The sequence below is a fragment of the Carcharhinus amblyrhynchos genome, chromosome 7 (assembly GCF_965287045.1).
Source record: "Carcharhinus amblyrhynchos chromosome 7, sCarAmb.v2.hapA, whole genome shotgun sequence".
NCBI lineage: Eukaryota > Metazoa > Chordata > Chondrichthyes > Carcharhiniformes > Carcharhinidae > Carcharhinus > Carcharhinus amblyrhynchos.
In genome coordinates, this window is record NC_137330.1 from 105518247 (window position 1) to 105542626 (window position 24380).

Genomic DNA, 24380 nt, shown 5'->3' on the forward strand with positions numbered 1-24380 from the left:
AAACAGGACCTCTATGCTCATTAGCGTGTGCAACTTATAGTTCCACATGCTAATGAGCATAGAAATAGAAGAATTGATCGAGTGAACACATGTCCAGAGAACTAGTGTAGGAGGGAGGACATAAGATTTCTGGGACGTTGGGACTGGTTCTGGGTCAGTGGGACCTGTACAAGATAGATGGGCTGGATCTTAACAGGATTGGGACTAGCATTCTCGCAAGGAGGTTTGCCAGTGCTGTTGGGGAAGAGTTTGGCAGGGGGATGGGAAGATGAGAGGGAACGCAGATTTGCAGAAAGCAAAACTGGTAAAAGGAAGTAGAAAAATAGAAAGCAAAGGTAGAAGACAGATGAACCATTGGCAAGTATCAAATTTGCTGATGACACTAAACTGGGTGGGAGCACAAGTTGTGAGGAGGATGTAAGGAAGCATCTAGAGGACTTGGACAGGCTGAGTGAATGGGCACGATCATGGTAGATGGAATATAATGTGAATAAGTGTGAAATTATTCACTTTAGTAAGAAAACAAGAAGGCAGAGTATTTCTTAAATAGTGAGAGTTGGGAAAGTACAGGTGTCCAAAGTTTTCTGGGTGAGTCACTAAAAGTTAGCATGCAGATGCAGCCAGCAATTAGGAAAGCAGATAGCATGTTGGCCTTCATTGCAAAGGGTTTTGAGTATCGAGAAGGATGTCTTGCTGCAGCTATATAGACCCTTTGTGAGACCTCACCAGTAGTACTATGCACATTTTTGATCCCCTTATTTAAGGAAGGATATATTTGCCATAGAAGGAGTGCAATGGAGGTTCACCAGATTAAACCATGGAATGGCAAAATTGCTTACAAGAAGAGAATGAGGAGGCTGGGTCTGTATTCCCTCAAGTTTTGAAGAATGATGGGTGACCGCATTGAAATTTACAAAATTCTTTCAAGGTGTGACAGGATGGATGGATTAGATGTTTACCCTGGCAGTTGAGTCTCGAACAAGGGGACACAGTCTCAGAATAAGGGATAGATCATTTTAAACCGAGATTAGGAGCAATCCTTTCACTCATAGGGTGGTGAATCGTTGGAATCCTCTATCACAGAGGGCTATTGAAGCTCAGTCACTGATTTTGTGCAAAACAGAAATGGACAGACTCCTGGAGACCATTGACAGTGAGGGATTTGGAGCCGGAAAGTGGTGGTGAGGTGAGATGATCAGCCACAATCAAATCGAATGGTGGAGCAGCTCAATGGACTGAATGGCTTACTCCTGCTCCTATTTACTATATTCCTGTGTTTAACTATAATAATTCTGTATCCCAGCTCTCTAGGTGCTGACTACTATACATCTAATTGCCATAAGTGGTTCTGTAGTCCAAAAGGTTGTGCCTTCTTGTATGTAAAGAAAGAGCTCCAAAGCTGCTTGCAGCCACTTGTAATTTCACATGGATTCGGCTTTGGCTTCAGTTCTGAGTACATCTGGACAGGTAAAGCAGATGTTCAACAACATGTTTACTGTGAACAGATGTTTTCAGTAAGATGCTTTTGCAAATGTTGTTTATAAATAAATATGAACAGTCCCCCAACCAACTAGCTGACAAAGTCATATTTATTTTGATTTGATTTGATCTATTATTGTCACATTTATTAGTTTACAGAGAAAAGTATTGTTTCTTGCTCGTCATACAGAAAAGCATACCGTTCCTAGAGAAGGAAACAAGAGAGTGCAGAATGTAGTGTAACAATCATAGCTAAGTGTAGAGAAAGATCAACTTAATGAAAAGAGTTAGAATGAAGTTTTAGAAGCATAGAACGAGAGTACAAGATAGAATTAGAAGGTATGCTGGAAGTCGCTTCCCTCTGGCGCCATCTTGGATTTTTTTTGTTTTCTTTATAAAGGCAGTACATATGACATGCTGAATCATGCTATCACAGAAGTTGCTGTTGTTGAGCATTGGTTGATGCTAAGTTAGCCCATCTCAGATGACTGAGAGTTTACTACTGTTAGTCTCAGCAAGCCCAAGCTGAGGACACACAAAAACCATGAAGTCTCATGGCACCAGGTCAAACATGGGCAAAAAAACCTCCTGCTGAATACCATGTGTAGTCTCCTCTCAGCTGATGGATCAGTACTCCTCTATGTTGAACACCACTTGGAGGAAGTACTGAGGGTGGTAAGATTAGAGAATGTACTCCGGTTGGGAGACTTCAGTGTCCAGCACCAAGAATGACTTGGTAGTACCACCACAGACCAAGTTGTCCAGGTCCTAGAATACATAGCTGCTGGACTGGGACTGTGACAGGTGGTGAGGGAACCAAAAAGAGGGAAAAACATACTTGCCTTATCCTCACCAACCTGCCACAGATATATCTGTCCAGGACTGTATCGGTACAAGTGACCACCACACAGTTCTTGTCAAGACAAAGTGCTGTCTTCACATTGAGGATAGCCTCCATTGTGTTGTGTAGCATTACCTTCATGCTAAATGGGATAGACTTTGAACAGATCTAGCAACTCAACACTGGGCATCCATGAGATGCTGTGCGCCTCTAGCAGCAACAGAGTTGTACTCAACACAATCAATAACCTCAAATCTGGGCTTATCCCCTACTTTACCATTACCACCAAGCTGGAATTAAAACCTGGTTCAATAGAGAATGCAGAAGGGCATGCCAGGAGCAACACCGGGCATACCTATAAATGAGACGTCAACCTGATGAAGTACTGCGCAAGACTTGTGTGCCAAACAGCATAAGCAGCAAGTAATAGGCAGAGCTAAGTGATCCCATAACCAATGAATCAGATCTACGCTCTGCAGTCCTGCCACATCCAACCATGAATCATAGACTCATAAAACCCTATGGTGTCGAATGAGGCCATTTCACCCATCAAGTCTGCACCGATTCTCCGACAGAGCATCTTCCCACCACATCGATCCCGGGTTCCTGTGAGGTAGGAGTGCTAACCATGGTGCCACTGAATGATTTTATGTGAATGATCGTAGACAACTCATTGGAGGAGAAGACTCCACAAATATACCCATCCTCAATGATGGAGATGCAAATCAGTGCAAAAGGTAAGGCTGAAGCATTCGCAACAATCTTCAGCCAGAAGTGCCAAGTGGATGAACCATTTTGGCCTCCTCTGGAGGTCCCCAGCATCAGCGACATCAGCCTTCAGTTAAGTTGATTCATTCCATGTGATAATAAGAAACAGCTGAAGGCATTGGATACTCCAAAGGCTGTGGACTCTGCCAGTATTTCAGAAATAGTCCTAAAGACTTGTGCTCCCAAACTTACTGTTCCCCTAGCCAAACTGTTCCAGTGGCATCTACCCAGCAATGTGGAAAATTGCCCAAGTATGTCCTGTACATTGCATCACACAAGTGCCAAGAGAGGATCCTCTCTCCAATAAGAGAGGATCTAATTATCATTTCTCATCAAGGTTCCTTAAGCAGCACCTTCCAAACCTATGATCCCTATCATCTAGAAGGACAACAGCAGCAGATACCGGGGAACACCATCACTTGGAAATTCTTCTTCAATTCACTCATCATCCTGACTTAGAAATGTGTTGCCATTCCTTCACTGTTGCTCAGTCAAAATCCTGGAATGCCCCCCCTAACAGCACTGTTGCTGTACCTACATCTTGGGGACTGCAGTGATTCAAGAATACAGCTCACTACCACCTTCTCAAGGGCAACTAGGGATAGACAACAAATGCTAGGGAAGGAAATCTGCCATCCTTACCAAGTCTGACCTACATGTGATTCCAGATCCACACCAATATAGCTGACACGTAACCACTTTTTTTGTGGATTTTGTGGCCTCACTTATTTTTTAAAAATTTAGAAGCCTGCAAAAAGCCCTTCCATTTTGAGGCATCCTCATGACCCCACTCCAGGCAGACCTTCTCTCCTGGCGGGGCTGCCATTTGCCATAACTTCAGGCCTTCCAAGTGGCCCTCTTGGCTGTGCAGCTCATCCATTATTCCTAATTGGATAGGCATTGTGAGGTGGCCTTTTAATTGGCTGCCTGCAAGAAGATTGCACAGGCTGGCTGGACTCGGACTGCCCTGGGCTTGGAATTTGTATATGGGTGTCACCCACCGGAAAATTCAGACTTGTGTTTGTACATTTGGGATACCAAATTTATTAAGAGGCATCAGATCTAATAAACTGTTCATGAGTAAACCAGAATTTGAGGTCAAGTTGTGATAGGATAAATTCCAAGCTCTGAAAACAGCTACTACTGGCTGGAACAATGTGGTAGTTTTACATTTTTCTAAAAAATGAATCCATTTAGCATTTGACCTTTTCAGTTTGGCAGGCAGCATTTCCTGGCTTTGTGCTCACTAACACTGATTTGTTATGGATTTTGCAAACTCATGGGTGTGCAGAGCTATCACATTCCTGTGTCAGACATGCCAACCCCACCAACTTATAAATCAAGGAATTTGGTATAAAAATCATAAGTTGCTTTGTTTTCAAATATGAACCAATTGGCAGCTGATTTCTAAACATTGTTAATGGCTTATTTTATCTCCAATAAGTTAGAGTTCTCTACAACATCTGGGATGTAACACCTGAAGTATGTTACAAAAAGCTTTTAAACAGTGTAATCTGTTACATTGTACAAGATGATAAGGGGGAATTGACAAAATAGAAGAAGATGTTTCAATCTAGAACAAGAGGTCATAGTTTTAGGATAAGGGGTGAAAGATTCAAAAAGAAATTACTTCTTTCAAAGGGTTGTGAATCTGTGGAGTTCACTGTCCCAGTGTTATCGATGCTGAGACTTTGAGTAAATTTAAGGAAGAGGTGGACAGATTTTTAATTAGTAAGGGTTTGAAGGGCTATGGTGAACGGGCAGGTAAATGGAATTGGGGCCAAGATGAGGTCAGCCATGATTGTATTGAATGGCAGAGCAGACTCGAGGGGCTGAATTGCCGTCTCTTGCTTCTAATTCTTATGACTCCTATTATGCTCATGATCACCAGATTGCCATGAATCTTAGTTTAAAGTTATGATGACTGATTCTGATAACACCTGCTGGCGTGTTACATATTTAGCTATTTCCAGTAGCTTTTGGAAAGGTTCCAGATCCCAGCAGGCCATTTTATTTATTTTTATTTAGTAGATAAAACTTGGCTGCACATTCTGGACCAGAAAGTGGTTTTGTTTGCATTAAGGAGAAAAAAAATGCCCATGTGGCTTGATCATAAGACACTCAGAAGGGTGACACTTGTCAAAAATTCTGCGTATTCTATTTCTGTGCCCAAAATTTGTTAAGATCCAGCACTTTATTCACCTCTCATCCAGTCTTGTTATCATATATGGAAATTATATAGTTCAGAATCTACTTGATTCTGACTCCAATTATTGACAATTGTTTGCTTTTCCTTGTCAGACTTCATTGCAGGTTTCGAGACAAATACCTTAACAATGTTGTCTATCACTGGTAATTCTTCAAGAGTTTCTGGACAGCTGTAGAACAAAACTTTGTGGCTACAGCATGGAACTTCTGAATTGTCATTATCAGCAAATCCAATTTAGTTTTAAAGCCATCAGATGACTTCTTGACTTACCCTATTTTGATCTTGGAGATCCCATGGTTATATCATTGACACTGCTTAATACCCAAATACAAATCAATCAAGCATTTTTTTTTGAGAAGTTTAACACTTTTGTCCCAGAGGAAGAAACCACCTCCACCTTCTCAAGGATAATTATGGATGGGCAATAAATGCTGATCTAGCCAGCAACACCCAAATCTTATGAATAAATATTTTTAAAAAGATGGGCAATTTTTGACTTGGGAGGAAAAATACATTGTGGGCTATTAGCTCATCTAGCCTGTACAAACATACAAATTAGGAGCAGGTGTAGGACATTTGGCCCCTCAAACCTTATCTGCGATTCAATAAAATCATGGCTGATGCCTTAACTTTGCCTTAACCTATCCCCAATAACCCTTGATTTCCATGTCTCTGGGGAAGAAAGTTCTAAAGATTCACGAGGATGGCACAGTGGTTAACACTGCTGCCTCAAGGCTCCAGGGACCCAGGTTCAATTCTGGTCTTGGGTGACTGTTAGTGTAGAATTTGCACATTCTGTCTGTTTCTGTGTGGGTTTCCTCCAACTGCTCCAATTTCCTCCCAAAGTCCAAAGATGTGCAAGTTAAGAACATAAGAACACAAGAAATAGGAGCAGGAGTAGGCCATCTAGCCCTTCGAGCCTGCCCCGCCATTCAATAAGATCATGGCTGATCTGAAGTGGATCAGTTCCACTTACCCACCTGCTCCCCATAACCCTTAGTTCCCTTATCGATCAGAAATCTATTTACCCGTGACTTAAACATATTCAACAAGGTAGCCTCCACCACTTCAATGGGCAGAGAATTCCAGAGATTCACCACCCTCTGAGAGAAGAAGTTCCTCCTCAACTCTGTTCTAAATTGCCCCCTCTCCTTATTTTGAGGCTGTGTCCTCTACTTCTGGTTTCCTTTCGAAGTGGAAAGAATCTCTCTACCTCTACCCTATCTAGCCCCTTCATTATCTTGTAAGTCTCTATAAGATCCCCCCTCAGCCTTCTAAACTCCAACAAGTACAGGCCCAATCTATTCAATCTCTCCTCACAAGCTAACCCCCTCATTTCTGGTATCAGCCTGGTGAATCTTCTCTGTACTCCCTCCAAGGCCAGTTTATCCTTTCACAAATAAGGGGACCAAAACTGCACACAGTACTCCAGTTGCGGCCTCACCAATGCCTTGCCTTGCAGCAAGACCTCCCTGCTTTTATATTCTATCCCCCTCGTGATAAAGGCCAACATTCCATTCGCCTTCTTGATCACCTGCTGCACCTGCAGACTGGGTTTTTGTGATTCGTGCACAAGGACTCCCAGGTCCCTCTGCACAGTAGCATGCTGCAACTTTTCACCATTTAAATAATATTCCATCCTACTATTATTTCTTCCAAAGTGGATAACCTCACATTTGCTAGCGTTATACTCCATCTGCCAGGTCCTCGCCTACTCACTCAGCCTATCCAAATCACTCTGCAGACTTTCTGTGTCCTCCATGCAATTCGCTTTTCCACTCATCTTTGTGACATCAGCAAACTTTGTTACCCTACACTTAGCCCCCTCCTCCAGATTGTCTATGTATATGGTAAACAGTTGAGGCCCCAGCACCGATCCCTGCGGCATGCCACTAGTCACCAACAGCCAACCAGAAAAGCACCCATTTATTCCAACTCTCTGCTTCCTGATGGATAGCCAATTCTCAATCCACGCTAACACCTTACCTCCAATTCCGTGCACCCTAACCTTCTGCAGCAATCTTTTGTGAGGCAACTTATCGAATGCCTTCTGGAAATCTAAAAACACCACATCCACCAGTTCCCCTCTGTCTACCGCACGAGTCGCATCTTCATAAAAATCCAGTAAATTCGTCAAACACGACTTCCCCTTCATGAATCCTTGCTGCGTCTGCTTGATCGAACTGTCCTTTTCTAGGTGTCCTGCTATTTCTTCTTTAATGATGGATTCCAGCATTTTCCCAACTACGGACGTTAAGCTAACCAGCCTGTAGTTACCCGCCTTTTGTCTGCTACCTTTTTTAAACAGCAGCGTAATAGTAGCTGTTTTCCAATCGGCTGGCATTTCCCCAGAGTCCAGCGAATTTTGATAAATAACTACTAACGCATCTGCTATTACTTCTGCCATTTCTTTCAGAATCCTGGGATGCATTCCGTCCGGTCCCAGGGACTTGTCTACCTTCAGTCCCATTAGTCTACCAAGCACTACTCTCTAGTAACAGTAATTGTATTAAGGACCTCAACACCTACCAACCCTCTATCTTTAATATTCGGTAAGGTATTTGTGTCCTCCACCGTGAAGACCGACACAAAAAACTTATTTAAAGTCTCAGCCATTTCCTCGTTTCCCATGATTAAACCACCCCTCTCGTCCTCCAAGGGTCCAACATTCACTCTAGCCACTCTCTTCTTCTTTATTTGTTTGTAAAAACCTTTACAACCACTTTTTATATTTAGAGCTAGTTTAGTTTCATTCTCTATCTTTCCTTTCTTTATCGCTTTCTTAGTCATTCTTTGTTGTTTTTTAAATCTTTCCCAATCTTCTAATTCCCCACTATTTTTAGCCGCTCTGTACGCATCGGTTTTTAATTTAATACTCTCCTTTGTTTGACACGGTGAGGCCTTCCATTGTTTGCTGGAGCAGACGAGTGAAGGAGCAGGGAGACAGATAAGAAACTATCTGTTAAAAACCTGTTTAAATAAATTTAAAGCACTTTGTAGTAAGAACTAACCTTGTAGAACTGTTTAAATCATTTAACAGCATTTTTGTGGGCTTTTTGTATTTACCGCTTTAAGAAGTCTGAGGGAGTGGTTAGAAGGGAGTTGAGGGGGAGCAAGCTTTAAATCAGCGCCAGGTTTAAAAGGAGGCCTGGTGTAGACAGCGGGCAGCGTCGGAGCAGGCAGCAGAGTAAGAGGGAAGCAGAGTGAGCTATTAGGGCTTAAGATCAAAAGGGCTGGGGGGAAAAGGGCCAGGTAAGTTCGTGTGGAAATTTTCAATACTACTACAGTGAATAATGGAGGGGCATGTGATGTGTTGTTTCTGTATGATGTGGGAACTGGTGGACCCCAGGGTCCTCCCAGGTGACCACATCTGCAGTAAGTGCAAGTTACTGGAGGAGCTCCAGCTCAAGGTAGACGAGCTGGCCTCTGAGCTACAGACACTGAGGCTCATCAGGGTGAGAGAGGGTGCCATTGTCAATGGGGTGCAAGTGACATCCACCCCCCCTAGACTGGTTAACTCTAAGGGTCAGGAACAAGAGGGGGCTGCTGAGAGGAGGAAGGGGGGTGGGGAGAGGAGGAAGGGGGGTGGGGAGAGGAGGCCTCAGCCTCTCAATCTGCATAACAGGTTTGAGGTTCTTGCTTCCAGTCTGGACGAGGACGAGGGAGGTGAGGTCGGTGAGCAAACTGCACGCGGTACAGTGATGCAGCAGGGCATAGGCAAAGAGAAGGTGAAAAGGAACGTAGTAGTAGTTGGGGATAGTGGGGTGAAGGGTATTGACACTGTCCTTTGTCACAATGACAAAGTCCACAGAAGGGTGTGTTGTCTGCCTGGTGCTCGAGTCCGGGATGTCGCATCTGGGCTGCAGAGGAACCTGGAGTGGGAGGGTGAGAATCCAGTCGTTGTGGTTCATGTGGGTGCCGACGACGTAGGCAAAATGCAAACTGAGGATCTGGAGAGGGAGTATGAAAAGCTGGGAATGGAATTAAAAAGTAGAACCGACAAGGTGGTTATCTCTGGGCTACTGCCTGAACCGAGTGCAGACGGGCGTAGGGTTGACAGGATTAAGGAAGTGAATGGGTGGCTCAGGGATTGGTGTGGGAGGAATGGGTTTGCATTTATGGGGCACTGGCATCAGTATTGGGGTCGGTGGGACCTGTTCGGGTGGGATGGGGTGGGTCTGAACCGTGCTGGGACCAGAGTCCTGGCGAATCGTGTAAAGGGGACTGTAGACAGGGCTTTAAACTAATTTGGGGGGGGGGGGGGGGGGAGGGTGTGAGGGTAGGTGACATTAAGAGGCCTAAAGTTAAGGAGAGGGTACAGGTAAGGGTAGAGGCCGAGGATGTCCCAATAATAAAAGGAGTAGGGGGCGTGAGTATGGTTGGTGGCGTTCCGGCAAATAGGGTCCAGGTGAAGGCTGGGATGAAGGCTCTTTACCTGAATGCACGAAGCATTCGGAATAAAGTGGATGAGTTGGTGGCGCAGATTAGCACAAATGGATATGACCTGGTGGCCATTACAGAGACGTGGCTGCAAGGTGACAGGGACTGGGAGCTGAATGTCCAAGGGTATCAAGTGTTTAGGAAGGATTTGAGGGAGGAAAAAGGGGGGGGGTGTAGCTCTGCTGATTAAGGATAGCGTCAGGGTGGTAGCAAGGGATGATATTGGAGCCAAGGAGCAGAAAGTGGAATCGTTGTGGGTAGAGATTAGGAACAGCAAAGGGAGGAAGACGCTGGTGGGTGTCGTCTATAGGCCCCCGAATAATGATCTGGAGGTGGGGCGGGCTGTTAACGTGCAAATAAGTGCGGCGTGCAGGAATGGGGCGGCCGTAATTATGGGGGATTTCAATCTACATATTGATTGGTCGACCCATGTTGGACGCGGTGGGCTCGAGGAGGAGTTCTTGGAATGCTGCCGGGATAGTTTCCTTGAACAGTGTGTGTTGGAGCCGACGAGGGAGCGAGCTATCTTGGATCTGGTGTTATGTAATGAGGCGGGTAGAATCAGGGACCTTGCGGTGAAGGATCCTCTTGGGGAGAGTGATCATTGTATGGTGGAGTTTCTGGTGCAGATGGAGGAGGACAAAGTGGGCTCTCGGACACGCGTCCTTTGTTTGAACAGAGGGGAGTACGGTAGGATGAGAGAGGAATTGGTGAATGTGGACTGGGGGAGCGCGTTGGAAGGTAGGTCTGCTGAGGAGCAGTGGAGGATTTTTAAGGAGATCTTTCTTGGTGCTCAGCAGAAATTTATTCCGATGGTCAAAAAGGACCGTAGGAGGAGAGGTAATAAGCCGTGGATAACAAAGGAGGTGAAGGAAAGTGTTAAATTAAAAGCGGAGGCGTTTAGAGTAGCTAAGAGTAGTGGGCGAGAAGAGGATTGGGAGAGGTTTAAATGTCAACAAAGATTGACAAAGAAATTGATAAAGAAGGGTCGGAGAAACTATGAAGCTGGGCTAGCGCTTAATATAAAAAAGGATAGCAAGAGTTTTTATAAGTATATAAAAAGGAAGAGGCTGGCTAGGGTGAACGTTGGTCCCTTAGAGGATGAGAAGGGGGACTTAGTGGTAGGGGATGGGGAAATGGCTGAGGTCTTGAATAACTTTTTTGTTTCGGTCTTCACGGAGGAGGACGTGAATAATTTGCCAGGTGTTAGAGATGGAAAGGTGGTAGTACTAGAGGGTCTCAATGACATTACTGTTACTAGAGAGGCGGTGCTCGACAGACTGGAGGGGCTGATTGTGGACAAGTCCCCAGGACCGGATGGAATGCATCCGAGGGTTCTGAAAGAAATGGCGGAGGTGATAGTGGATGTCTTGGTGGTTATTTTCCTGACGTCGCTGGATTCTGGGGAAGTGCCAGAAGATTGGAAAACAGCTAATGTTACGCCGTTGTTTAAGAAGGGTGCCAGGCAAAAGGAGGGGAATTATAGGCCGGTTAGTTTAACGTCTGTTGTAGGTAAAATGTTAGAATCCGTCATCAAGGAGGAAATAGCGAGGCATCTTGAGGGGAATGGCTTGATAGAGCAGACGCAGCACGGTTTCGTTAAGGGGAAGTCGTGTCTGACAAATTTATTGGAGTTCTATGAGGATGTGTCTAGGGCGGTGGATAGAGGAGAGCCGGTGGATGCGGTCTTTCTTGATTTTCAGAAGGCGTTTGACAAGGTACCTCACAAGAGGTTATTGCAGAAGGTCAGGGGACATGGAGTTGGGGGTAGGGTGTTAGTGTGGATAGAGGACTGGTTGTCAAATAGGAGGCAGAGAGTGGGGGTCAATGGGTGCTATTCGGATTGGCGGTTGGTGACTAGTGGAGTGCCTCAGGGGTCGGTGCTGGGGCCTCAGCTATTTACCATTTATATAGATGATCTGGAGGAGGGAACCGAGTGTATGGTGTCGAAATTTGCTGATGACACCAAGATTGGTGGAATGGCAAATTGCGCGGAGGGTGTGGAGAGTCTGCAGAAGAATCTAGATAGGCTGGGCGAATGGGCCAGGAACTGGCAAATGGAATTTAATGTTGGCAAGTGTGAGGTGGTCCACTTTGATAGGAATAATGGTAGGAAGGATTATTACTTACGTGGAGAAAAACTGCAGCAGGCGACAGTGCAGAGGGACCTTGGGGTCCTTGTGCATGAGTCGCAAAAACCCAGCTTGCATGTGCAGCAGGTGGTCAGGAAGGCTAATGGGATGCTGGCCTTTATAGCAAGGGGGATTGAATATAAAAGTAGGGCGGTCTTGCTGCGGCTGTATAGGGCATTGGTGAGACCACAGCTGGAGTTCTGTGTGCAGTTTTGGGCGCCACACTTACGCAAGGATATTTTGGCCTTGGAGGGAGTGCAGAGGAGGTTTACTAGGCTGACGCCGGAGTTGAGGGGGTTGAACTATGAGGAGAGGCTGGATAGACTAGGCTTGTACTCGTTAGAGTTTAGAAGACTGAGGGGAGATCTCCTTGAGACGTATAAGATGATGAATGGGATGGATAGGATAGAGGTGGAGAGGCTCTTCCCGCTCAGAAAGGACAGTAGGACTAGAGGGCACAGCCTCAAGATAAAGGGGGGGCGGTTTAGAACGGAGTTGAGGAGGAACTTCTTCACTCAAAGGGTGGTGAATCTCTGGAATTCTCTGCCCGTTGAAGTGGTGGAGGCTGCCTCGCTAAATATTTTTAAGATGCAGGTTGATGGGTTTTTGATAGGAGAAGGGATTAAGGGTTATGGGGAGAGGGCGGGAATGTGGAACTGAGCCACGACAGATCAGCCATGATCTTATTGAATGGCGGGGCAGGCTCAAAGGGCCAGATGGCCTACGCCTGCTCCTATTTCTTATGTTCTTATGTTTATCAGCGGAATATATTTTTGCTGACTACTGAAAAAAATCTCCTTAAAAATCCTCCACTGTTCCTCAGCTGTCCTATCAACCAGTCTGTGCCCCTAGTCTACATTAGCCAATTCCGCCCTCATCTTATCATACTCCCCTCTGTTCACGCAGAGGACACTGGTTTGGGACCCTACTTTCTCACCCTCCATCCGTATCAGAAATTCAACATATTGTGATCACTCATCCCAAGAGGATCCCTCACTCGAAGGATTAGGTGGATTAGCCATGCTAAATTGCCCCTTAGTGTCCCAAGATGTGTAGGTTAGATGGATTAGCCCTGGGAAATGTGTGGGGTTATGGGGATTGGAGGGAGGAGAGGACTTGGGTAACCTGTCAAAGAGTTGGTGCATGCTTGATGGCCCAAATGGCCTCCACTGCACTGTAGGAATTTTATGACCCTTGCGGAGAAATAAACTATGGCCACTAGAAATTCCTTATTGAGGACCCCTTGGAAGATGATTTCTGAGTTATGCCAACTTCTTCTCTGGTTGAAAACAACCTCCAGGAACGGCAATCTGTTCCAGCATAAAAAGTAGAAAAAGACCCGCTATGTAAAAGTGATCAGACTGCTTTTTCTGGGAAGTTCTTAGAACAAAGAGAAAACCTGTTTTTTAAAAAAATGCAGTTAGAATAACAGCTGCTCACATGAGTAGGTGCTTCAGATCAAAGAGAAAGCCTGTTTTGAAAACAAAACTACAATTTAGATTTAAGCATCCATGAAGAGCAATAAAAACAAACTAAGCAGACACCCAACCTGAACCCGTCCAGCCCAGCCCAATATCTGTATTCTAACACATTTAAATTAGTAGTCATTAGATTCTCCCCTGCTCTTGATGAAAACCAGATTGGGCCAGGCACCCCAGATGGGAAACTTTCAATGGGTTTATCTGGCAAGCATCCCGTTTTGGCCATCTTGATACTGCTTGAGGTACCTTGTTCCTCCATGTTTTATTATTATTTGAAACTTACCCATTGGTTGTATTTTTTTGTACTCCTTTTTTTCATTTTGTACTACTATTAAAGCAAAAAAAATGTCCAACAGCATTTTCCACTGGTTTTGAGATTGTTTTAACATATCCTTTGCTTCAAAATGCGTAAGGTGAGTACACAAAGCAGACTGCAAATGGAGCCCTATGTAGTTTTATCCAATATAAAATAAGAGTTAAATTTTCCTATCACAAAAGTTCACAGTTCCCTAAAAGTGTCAACACAGGTAACCAAGGTGATTAAGGAATCATGTGGCATGCTTGCCTTCATCGGCCAGGGCATTCAGTACAGGAGTTGGGAAATCATGTTGCAGCTGTATAAAACCTTGGTTAGGCCGCATTTGGAGTATTGCCTGCAGTTCTGGTCCCCATACTATCAGAAGCTCATGGAAGATATGGAGAGAGTGCAAAGAAGGTTCTTCAGGATATTGACTGGTCTTGAGGGTGTTGGTTCTGAGGAAAGGTTGAATAAACAAGGATTGTTTTCACTGGAAAGACAGAGGCTAAGGGGAGACCTGATAGAGGTCTACAAATGTATGAAGGGCGTAGACAGGGTGGATAGTCAGAGGCTTTTTCCCAGGATGGAAGTGTCAATTATCAGGTTCAAAGTAAGAGGGAAAAAGTTTGAGACTGGCAAGGGAAATTTTTCACACAAAGAATGGTAGGTGCCTGGAACGCACTGCCAGAGGAGGTGGTGGAAGCAGGCACACAGCAACATTTAAGAGGAATCTGGATGGGTACATGAAGAGGGAGGGAACAGGGGGATATGGACTAGGTAAGGGCATAAGGGTTTTTTTAGTTTAATTAGAGCATCATGACCAGCACGAGTTTGGAGGACCAAAGGACCTATTCCTGAGCTGTACTTTTCTTTGTCTTTTGAAATTCAGTAAAAAGTCTGACAACACCAGGTTTTAGTCCAACCTATTTATTTGATAATATACTCACAAGCTTTCGGGGTTAGTCCCTTCGTCAGGTGAATGGAGAGTTCTGGCCTCAGACAGAGCATATAAAGCACAGACAGTTTAGAGATTACTGATTAGAATGCGAATCCGGTGTAAGGATTCGCATTCTAATCAGTAATCTCTAAACTGTCTGTGCTTTATATGCTCTGTCTGAGGCCAGAACTCTCCATTCACCTGACGAAGGGACTAACCCCGAAAGCTTGTGAGTATATTATCAAATAAATAGGTTGGACTAAAACCTGGTGTTGTCAGACTTTTTACTGTGTTTACGCCAGTCCAACGCCGGCATACCCACATCTTTTGAAATTGCCAGATCCAGAAGAGAAACCTATAAACATTCTCCCATGGTGGCTAGCAAACAAGGAATTTATTAGACCTAAACAGGTTTTCTTGTATTTGCTACATTACATATTTCCATGGCCAAATATCTGCTTTAAAAACTTTGAGATTCTGATGAAAGTACCTTACACTAATGCAAATCTCCTTGTTACTGCAATTACTCTCATCCATCATTAATATGACTAGGTCACTTTAGCATGTGCTTCAGCTGATTTAGAATGGAGGTTGGCAAGAATTTTATGACTGCAGTGGCTTATGTTCTCACATAAAATTATTTTGCAGTATTTAGGAATCAGGAAACGTCAGTTGCTAAATGATCTACAGATGCTATAAATAATCCATAGTCTACAAAGGCTTGGGCAAAAAGTACTTCAGTATATGTAATGTCCTGACCTAACTCCTGCCCTGTGGGGCTAAAAACACTGCAACTAACTGGTCCATTTTCAAGAAATTAGTTTCCAGGCACTTTGTGAGGTTGTTTATTCGTGAAGTTTCAGTGTTGCATAAGAACCAAGTGTAGGCAGTACAGCCCCTCAGACCTGCTCTATGATTCAATATGATGTTGGCTGATCTAATCTCAGCCTCATCTCTATCTTCCTGCTCACTCCCCATAACCCTTCATTCTGCTACTAATTAAAAACCTACCTATCTCCTCTTTAAGATTGTTTAGTGTTCTGGTGTCTACTGCACTCTGGGGTAGGGAATTCCACAGATTCACAACCATTTGAGTGAAGTAATTCCTCCTCCTTTCTGTTTTAAATCTGTCACCCATTAGCCTAAAACTATGGCCTCTCATTCCAGAATGTCCAACAAGGGGAAAGATCTGCTCTATGTCTACCCTGTCAAACCCCCATTACATTTTGTATATTTCAGTTAGATCTCCTAAGTGTCCTGTTCTGCAATGCTGATAGATGGATACAATCCTGCAAAAGAAAATGTTCATTCTTGGCCTCGCCTCACATATCACTCGAACTACTCTGGTTCTGACCATGCTTCTCTTTGTCATCTTCAGTCACTCCATTCTCAGCCTTCGCTCTCCTTGTTCACTTGAACTGCTCAGCTTCCTGCTTCACCTTGCCATGTCCACTCCAACCATGTGGCTCTTCCCTCTGTGCCCCGATCCTAAACTTCCTAACCCACAGACCTGCAATCAGTAAGGATAGGCAACAACACCTCCTCCACGAATATCTTCAACACCGGTGCCCCACAAGGTTGTGTCCTTACCCTCTTATACTCCTTATACACCTATGACTATGTGGCCAAATTCCCTTCCAACTCCATTTTCAAGTTTGCTGATGACACCACCATAGAGGGTCAGATCTCAAACAATGATGAAACGGAGTACAGGAATAAGATAGGAGAATCAGGTGATTTGGTGCGGTGACAATAACCTCTCCCTCAATGTCAACAAAATGAAAGACATAATCATTGACTTCAGGAAGTATAGTGGAGGATGTGCCCCTATCTACATTAATGGGGATGAAGTGGAGATAGTCGAGAGCTTCAAGTTTCTAGATGTCTAAATCACCAGTAACCTGCCTTGGTCCCCCCATGCCGATGCTATAGTGAAGAAAGCCCACTAACACTTTGACTTTCTCAGGAACTGAAGGAAATTTGGTATGTCAGCTATGATTCTCACCAACTTTTATGGATGCACCATTCTTTTTGGATGTACCACAGCTTTGATATGGCTCCTGCTCTGTCCAAGACAACAAGGAGCTACAAAGGGTCGTGAACAAAGTCCAGTCCATCATGCAAACCAGCCTCCCATCCTTTGACTCTGTCTACACTTTCCGCTGCCTCGGAAAAGCAGCCAACATAACAAAGGACCCCATGCACTCCGGGCATTCTCTATTCCACCTTTAGGAAAAAGATACAAAAGTCTGAGGACATGTACCAATCAACTCCAGCTTCTTCCCTCCTGCCATCAGACTTTAAAATGGACCTACCTCACATTAAACTGATCTTTTTCTACAACTTTGCTGTGCTTTTTACTCTACATTCAGCACTTTCTCCTTTCCTTCTCTATGTACAGTACGCTTTCTTCTTTTAGCACACAAGAAACAATACTTTTCACTGTATATACATGTGACAAGCATCCCCCAGCCTCACCTCTCCATGTCCACTACATCCACATGTCCCTTAGCCTTTCCTGCCTTTGTCCACTTCAACTCTTTCACTCTCAGCCTCTTCTCTCCCTATTCAGCTGCTCTGCTCCCTGCCTTTCCTTGCCTTGTTCAGCTGCTCTACTCCCAGCCTCTCCTCTCCCTGTTCAGTTGTTCCGCTGATATGGAGAAGCTGGTATTGGAATGGAGTAAACACAGTAAGAAGTCTCACAACACCAGGTTAAATCCAACAGGTTTATTTGGTAGCAAATGTCACTAGCTTTTGGAGCTGCTCTTCTCCCAGTCTCTTCTCGCCCCATTCAACTGCTCTGCTCCCTGCCTTTCGTCTCCCTGTTCAACTGATCTGCTCCCAGTCTCTTCTCACCCTGTTCAGCTGCTCTGCTCCCTGCCTCCTCTCCCTGTTCAGCTGCTCTGCTCCCAACCTCTCCTTCCTGTTCATCTGCTCTGCTCCCAGCCTCTCTTCTGCCTGTTCAGCTGCTCTGCTCCCAACCTTTCCTCTCGATATTCATCTGCTGTGCTCCCAGCCTCTCCTCTGCCTGTTCAGCTGGTCTGTTCCCAGCCTCTACCCCTGTTCAGTTGCCCCTGCTCCCTGCCTCTCCTTTCCCTGCTGAACTGCTTTGCTGCCTGCGTCCTCTCCCAGTTCAGCTGCTCTGTTCCCAGCCTCTCCTCTCCCTGTTCAGCTGCTCTGCTCCCAGCCTCTCCTTTCCCTGGTCAGCAGCTCTGTTCCCAGTCTTTCCTTGCCAAGTTTAGCTGGCCTGCTCCCAGCCTCTCGCCCTGTTCAGCTGCTCAATCTGTTCTTGGCCTGGTCTTGAATTTTTTATGATTGAAACAGACTATGGAGAGATTGTGGGACAATGAATTATTATGGGATTTACTTAGGGTATGAGGAGAGAGTGTAATTATGGATAGAACTATCTGGGCCCTTCACTTGATGCACAACAGAACCACCGCACAATGCTTGAATCCTCAGAATGGCTAGAACTCACCTGATCGTCACTGTAGAGTCTGTGCTCCTCCTTGGCCTGCAGTACTGGCGCAGCAGTATTATATAAATATATAAAAAGGAACGGGCTGACTAGGGTGAACGTTGGACCCTTGGAGGATGAGGGGGGACTTAGTGGTAGGGGATGGGGAAATGGCTGAGGCCTTGAATAACTTTTTTGTTTCGGTCTTCACGGAGGAGGACGTGAATAATTTGCCGGGAGTTAGCGATGGAAAGATGGTAGGAGTGGAGGGCCTGAATGACATTATTGTTACTAGAGAGGCGGTGCTCGACAGACTGGAGGGACTGATTGTAGACAAGTCCCCAGGACTGGATGGAATGCATGCAAGGGTTCTGAAAGAAATGGCGGAGGTGATAGTGGATGCCTTGGTGATTATTTTCCAAACATCGCTGGATTCCGGGGAAGTGCCGGAAGATTGGAAAACGGCTAATGTTACGCCGTTGTTTAAGAAGGGTGGCAGGCAAAAGGCAGGGAATTATAGGCCGGTTAGTTTAACGTCTGTTGTAGGTAAAATGCTAGAATCCGTGATCAAGGAGAAAATAGCGAGGCATCTTGAGGAGAATCGTTTGATAGAGCAGACGCAGCACTGTTTCGTTAAGGGGAAGTCGTGTCTGACGAATTTATTGGAGTTCTATGAGGATGTGTCTAGGGCGGTGGATAGAGGAGAGCCGGTGGATGTGGTGTTTCTTGATTTTCAAAAGGCGTTTGATAAGGTGCCGCACAAGAGGTTATTACAGAAGGTTAGAGGGCATGGAGTTGGGGGTAGGGTGTTAGCGTGGATAGGGGATTGGCTGTCAAATAGGAGGCAGAGAGTGGGGGTCGATGGGTGCTATTCGGATTGGCGGTTGGTGACTAGTGGAGTGCCCCAGGGGTCGGTGCTGGGGCCTCAGCTATTTACCATTTATATAGATGATCTGGAGGAGGGAACCGAGTGTATGGTGTTGAAATTTGCTGATGACACCAAGATTGGTGGAACGGCAAATGGTGCGGAGGGCGTGGAAAGTCTGCAGAAGGATCTAGATAGGCTGGGCGAATGGGCCAGGAACTGGCAAATGGAATTTAATGTTGGCAAGTGTGAAGTTGTCCACTTTGGTAGGAATAATGGTAGGAAGGACTATTACTTACATGGCGAAGAACTGCAGCATGCGACGGTGCAGAGGGACCTTGGGGTCCTTGTGCATGAGTCGCAAAAACCCAACCTGCAGGTGCAGCAGGTGGTCAGGAAGGCGAATGGGATGCTGGCCTTCATAGCGAGGGGGATTGAATATAAAAGTAGGGAGGTCTTGCTGCAACTGTACAGGGCACTGGTGAGGCTGCAGCTGGAGTACTGTGTGCAGTTTTGGTCGCCACACTTACGCAAGGATATTTTGGCCTTGGAGGGAGTGCAGAGGAGGTTTACTAGGTTGATTCCGGAGTTGAGGGGGTTGAACTATGAGGAGAGGCTGAATAAACTAGGCTTGTACTCGTTAGAGTTTAGAAGAATGAGGGGTGATCTCATTGAGACATATAAGATGATGAATGGGATGGATAGGATAGAGGTGGAGAGGCTCTTCCCGCTCAGAAAGGACAGTAGGACTAGAGGGCACAGCCTCAAGATAAAGGGGGAGCGGTTTAGAACGGAGTTGAGGAGGAACTTCTTCACTCAAAGGGTGGTGAATCTCTGGAATTCTCTGCCCGTTGAAGTGGTGGAGGCTGCCTCGCTAAATATATTTAAGACGCGGGTTGATAGGTTTTTGATAGGCAAGGGGATTAAGGGTTATGGGGAGAGGGCGGGAATGTGGAACTGAGCCACGACAGATCAGCCATGATCTTATTGAATGGCAGGGCAGGCTCGAGGGGCTAGATGGCCTACTCCTGCTCCTATTTCTTATGTTCTTATGTTCTTAGAGTGGGCTGATTTTCCAAGAGACCAAGATCTAAACATGCAGCCTTTGAGTGTGACAGGTGTGGGAGCCTGCAGTGCACTTGCAATAAGAAAGAGCTGTATGACAAATTGCACTTTAGGAACCATGTGTAGTGTTGCATGTAGCCACACTGACCAGTACAACAGGAATGGAATCTGGACCAGGTCCCACTGTCAGACACAGCAGCATTGCCACAGCTGTAGAGTAAACCTGTGCACAATGTCAGTGCTTCAGCCATTCCAAAAGAACAGGAACCAAATGGCCAACCATGCATGCAGCCCAGGAACTGCCAATAGGAGATCAAGGTGGTCATTATGAGGAGCAAGGGGTTGGCCAAAGATGCAAGCAGCTTCCTGTCGACTACTGAGATTGAAAAGATCCAGGTAAGGAAAGGTATAGTGATATTAAGATATTATACCCACATTTATAAATCCACTCACCCACCATCATGTCCCACTTTACCCTAGATTTCTCCAAATTCTTCTCCCCCTAAGTGTTACCCAGGAGGATCTGCCTTCCTACTATAGTCACTATTAGTTGAAACTGCTGCATTCTCGTAAGATGTAAGACAACCCGCATTCCCAATCCCAGGGAGTGTGACGAGGATTGATGTTTCGGTAGCCCAATCAAAATAGTAGAAAAGCATATCAAGTTTAAATGTGTTATTGCAAGATCATGGGTGAGTCTACCTTTGCCTTACTAACTAATGTGTTTATAGTGTACACATGTTCCCTTTGCATTTTACCCAATATGGCCTAATCGGCAACTTTTAGTTCATAAATGACAAATTGTTACTACATTGCATCTGACTTTAAAGAACAAATATTTCAGCAATCACAATTTCATTTCAAATCGCAATTTGTAAACTGGTTGTGTTATTGTACAATATTTTCAATCCTTAAGACAGACTATCTTAAAACAATTGACTTATTTCAGGTTTAAGAGACTACAGTGCTTTCCTAGCTCTTCATACTGTGTTGGACTTCTGGGAATCTGTAGGTTTGGAGAGAATTCGAGGATATATCCAAGACCTCATGTCCCAAGCTGGTGAGATTTATTCATGTGTTTAATTGTTTATTTATGTGATGTGGGTGTCGCTGAGTGGCCAGCATTTATTGCCCAACCCTAATGTTACCTTGACCTGTCAGCATCAAAACCTGAAACTGCGGTTATTTTTCAGTTGGCATTAATTATACAGATTTTGGTTTCTATGCTGTAACACTAATCTGATTAAATGTGCAGGATCTTGCTAAGTGACTTTTGACTACCTTTTAATAGTTATTCTCACCAGTTTTCTTTGCTACTGCCCTCAGGGTACCTTGTGTCCAACATTGCCCAAGTTACCATTATTCATGGGTGATAGTTTGATAGTTGTCTGCTTTGACCTTGTGCATATATCAGCACATCCTATGTAGATTACTGTAATGAAAATTGAAAGCTAAAAAAACAAAAAAGACAGGTTTTGAAGTGTACATGCCTGAAATGTATCCACTGTTTGATTAGTGATATCATAGGATCATAGAAACCCTACAGTGCAGAAAGAGGCCATGTGGCCCATCAAGTCTGCACCGACCACAATCCCACCCAGGCCCTACTCCCATATCCCTACACATTTACCCATTAATCCCTCTAACCTATGCATCTCAGGACTAAGAGGCAATTTTTGCATGGCCTATCAACCTGACCCGCACATCTTTGGACTGTGGGAGGAAACTGGAGCACCCAGAGGAAACCCACGCAGACACAAGGAGAATGTGCAAACACACTTGGGAGTTCTGCTTTTCAGAAGACTGCTGTATTTGTGATTTTGTACTCATAATGCACCACGGACAGCAACGATGGAAATGGAGAGACAGTGGTGTAGTGGTAATGTTACTGGACTTGTAATCCAGAGATACAGGCTAATGGTCTGGCAACCTGGGATCAAATCGTGACATGGGTTCATATCCCACCACGGCAGCTGGTGGAATTTAAATTCAATAAGTTGTAAAGTTAGTTTTAGTAATGATGACAATGACAACCGGAGTTGAGGGGGTTGAGCTATGAGGAGAGGCTGAATAAACTGGGCTTGTACTCGTTAGAGTTTAGAAGAATGAGAGGAGATCTCATTGAGACGTATAAGATGATGAATGGGATGGATAGGATAGAGGTGGAAAGACTCTTCCCGCTCAAAAAAGACAATAGGACTAGGGGGCACAGCCTCAAGATAAAAGGGGGGCGGTTTAGAACAGAGTTGAGGAGGAACTTCTTCACTCAAAGGGTGGTGAATCTCTGGAATTCTCTGCCCGTTGAAGTGGTGGAGGCTGCCTCGCTAAATATTTTTAAGACGCGGGTTGATGGGTTTTTGATAAGAGAGGGGATTAAGGGTTATGGGGAGAGGGCGGGAATGTGGAACTGAGCAGCGACAGATCAGCCATGATCTTATTGAATGGCGGGGCAGGCTCGAAGGGCTGGATGGCCTACTCCTGCTCCTATTTCTTATGTTCTTATGACACTAGCATTGAATGTTCTATTCACCCTGCGCTGTAGTGGTTAAACATGTTTAACAGAGTCTGTCAAGATTCTGAAATTGCTTTTAATTTTACATATAGCTATTTCAATGCCATTCATAAAGTGCACATATCTTTTTTCCTTCTCATGTACAGCACTTTACCCTTTTCTGCATATTTTGTCAAACCCATATTGCAATCTGAACTCTTCCTCTAGTTCTGCTGATCTTGCCATGTCAGAAGCTCTGTGGCGGGGAGTTAGAATATAATTTTGCTGCCTCTCGCCATCTATCTTTGGTTGTTATTGTGTGCTATTTGCCCTCTTAAGGAGAAAATAAGGCTACCAGTTGACAGAGGAGAGGTGGGATGGAATTCTCCCAAAAAAATTCTTAGTGTTGAATTTGCTGGAAAACTGGAGTAATTCACATTATTTTTTTCAGTGGGAGTTCACACTAGAATCTCCCACGCTCTGTGCAATGTTGAGGCCACCAGCGTGAATATTGTTAGATTTCAGGGGGTGAGGCCTATTCCCGGCCAGGAGGCTAAAACCAGCATGCCCAAACTGTCATATTTCCATTTGCTGGCAAATTCAATTGATGGCCAGCCTGAGACCCCAGCAGTGCTGGTCCCCCCACAAACCCCCCACGGCCCGATCATGGCCTCTCCAACCATTCCCAGGCCAGCCCTGACCCCCCATCTCATCCCGTCCCGGACCATCCTGATCTCCATCTCCCCTCACAGCACCCCCCAGCAATGCTGATTCCCCCCGCCCGGCAGCAGGCTGACCTCCAACCCCCCAAACCAAGCCTGCCTCAAACACTGGACTCCCTCCTGACCCCATCAATCCCAATGAAGAGTGGCAGCAGGATCCCGTACCCCCACCAATTGCCCCAAGACCCCGTCCACAGAGGCCCTGCCCCAAAGGCCTGCCCCCATATCCCCTGCCCCTGGGCATTGGCACCTTGCCTCTTGAGCAGTACCAGGCACACAAGCTGGCAGAGCTGGTGTGCAGATGCCCAGGGGGACTCCTCCGCTGCTTGTCCCAATGGGGGCCCCTGTTGCACCCCCTTCACTCCAGCAGGGTCAGGGTGTTAGCTACCCAAAGTGGGAGCTACTAGTTCTTTCAGCATAGCAAACCATTCCAAGGCGCTTCACAAAACAAATAAAATTTGATACCAAGCCACAGAAGGAGCTATGAGGGCAGATGTCTAAAGAGGTAGGTTTTAACAAACAAGTTACAGGAAGGAGAAGCAGGGAGATGGACTTTGTAAAGCACTTCAGTTGATCCACACTTGCTTAATATCCTCTTCTTCCACCATTGGTACATCATGGCTGCAATGTGTACTATCTACAAGATGCACTGCAGCCACTCACCGAGACCTCTCCGCACCTACGGCATGGTGGCACAGTGTCTAGCACTGCTGCCTCACAATGCCGGGGACCTGGGTTCGTTTCTCAGCTTGAGTCACTGTCTGTGTGGAGTTTGCACATTCTCCCCGTATCTGTGTGGATTTCTTCCAGGTGCTCCGATTTCTTTCCAGAGTCCAAAGAGATGTAGGTTACGTGCATTGGCCATGCTAAATTCTCTCTCAGTGTATCCAAACAGGTGCTGGAATGTGGCGATTAGGGGATTTTCACAGTACTTCATTGCAGCGTGAATATAAGACTACTTGTGACTTTTAAATCCGCAATATTTACTTCTAGGAGGACAAAGCCACATGGACTTCTCAGTTCAAAAAGGTGGCTCACCTCCATCTTCTAAAGGGCAATTAATGAGAAGTGATAAATGCAATGCCCATATTCCAAGAATTCATTAAAAAAAAGTACTTTATTTGGTCTTAACTGCTGTAAATGTGAATCAAGCAGAAACTTGGTGAAAAATCAAGATGTAACTTGTTAGGATGCT

The 24380-nt window shown here is 45.3% G+C and overlaps 1 protein-coding gene across 1 annotated transcript in view; it reads left to right on the top strand.

The window, feature by feature from the left end:
* The window catches only part of LOC145345181 (uncharacterized), a 135093-nt gene that overhangs the window by 77971 nt on the left and 32742 nt on the right, over nt 1–24380 (top strand). The window contains exons 10-11 of the mRNA XM_080192905.1: nt 1304–1467; nt 20922–21032. Of these exons, the coding sequence (XP_080049031.1) occupies nt 1304–1467; nt 20922–21032 (275 nt within the window). The remainder of the gene's footprint in view (nt 1–1303; nt 1468–20921; nt 21033–24380) is intronic.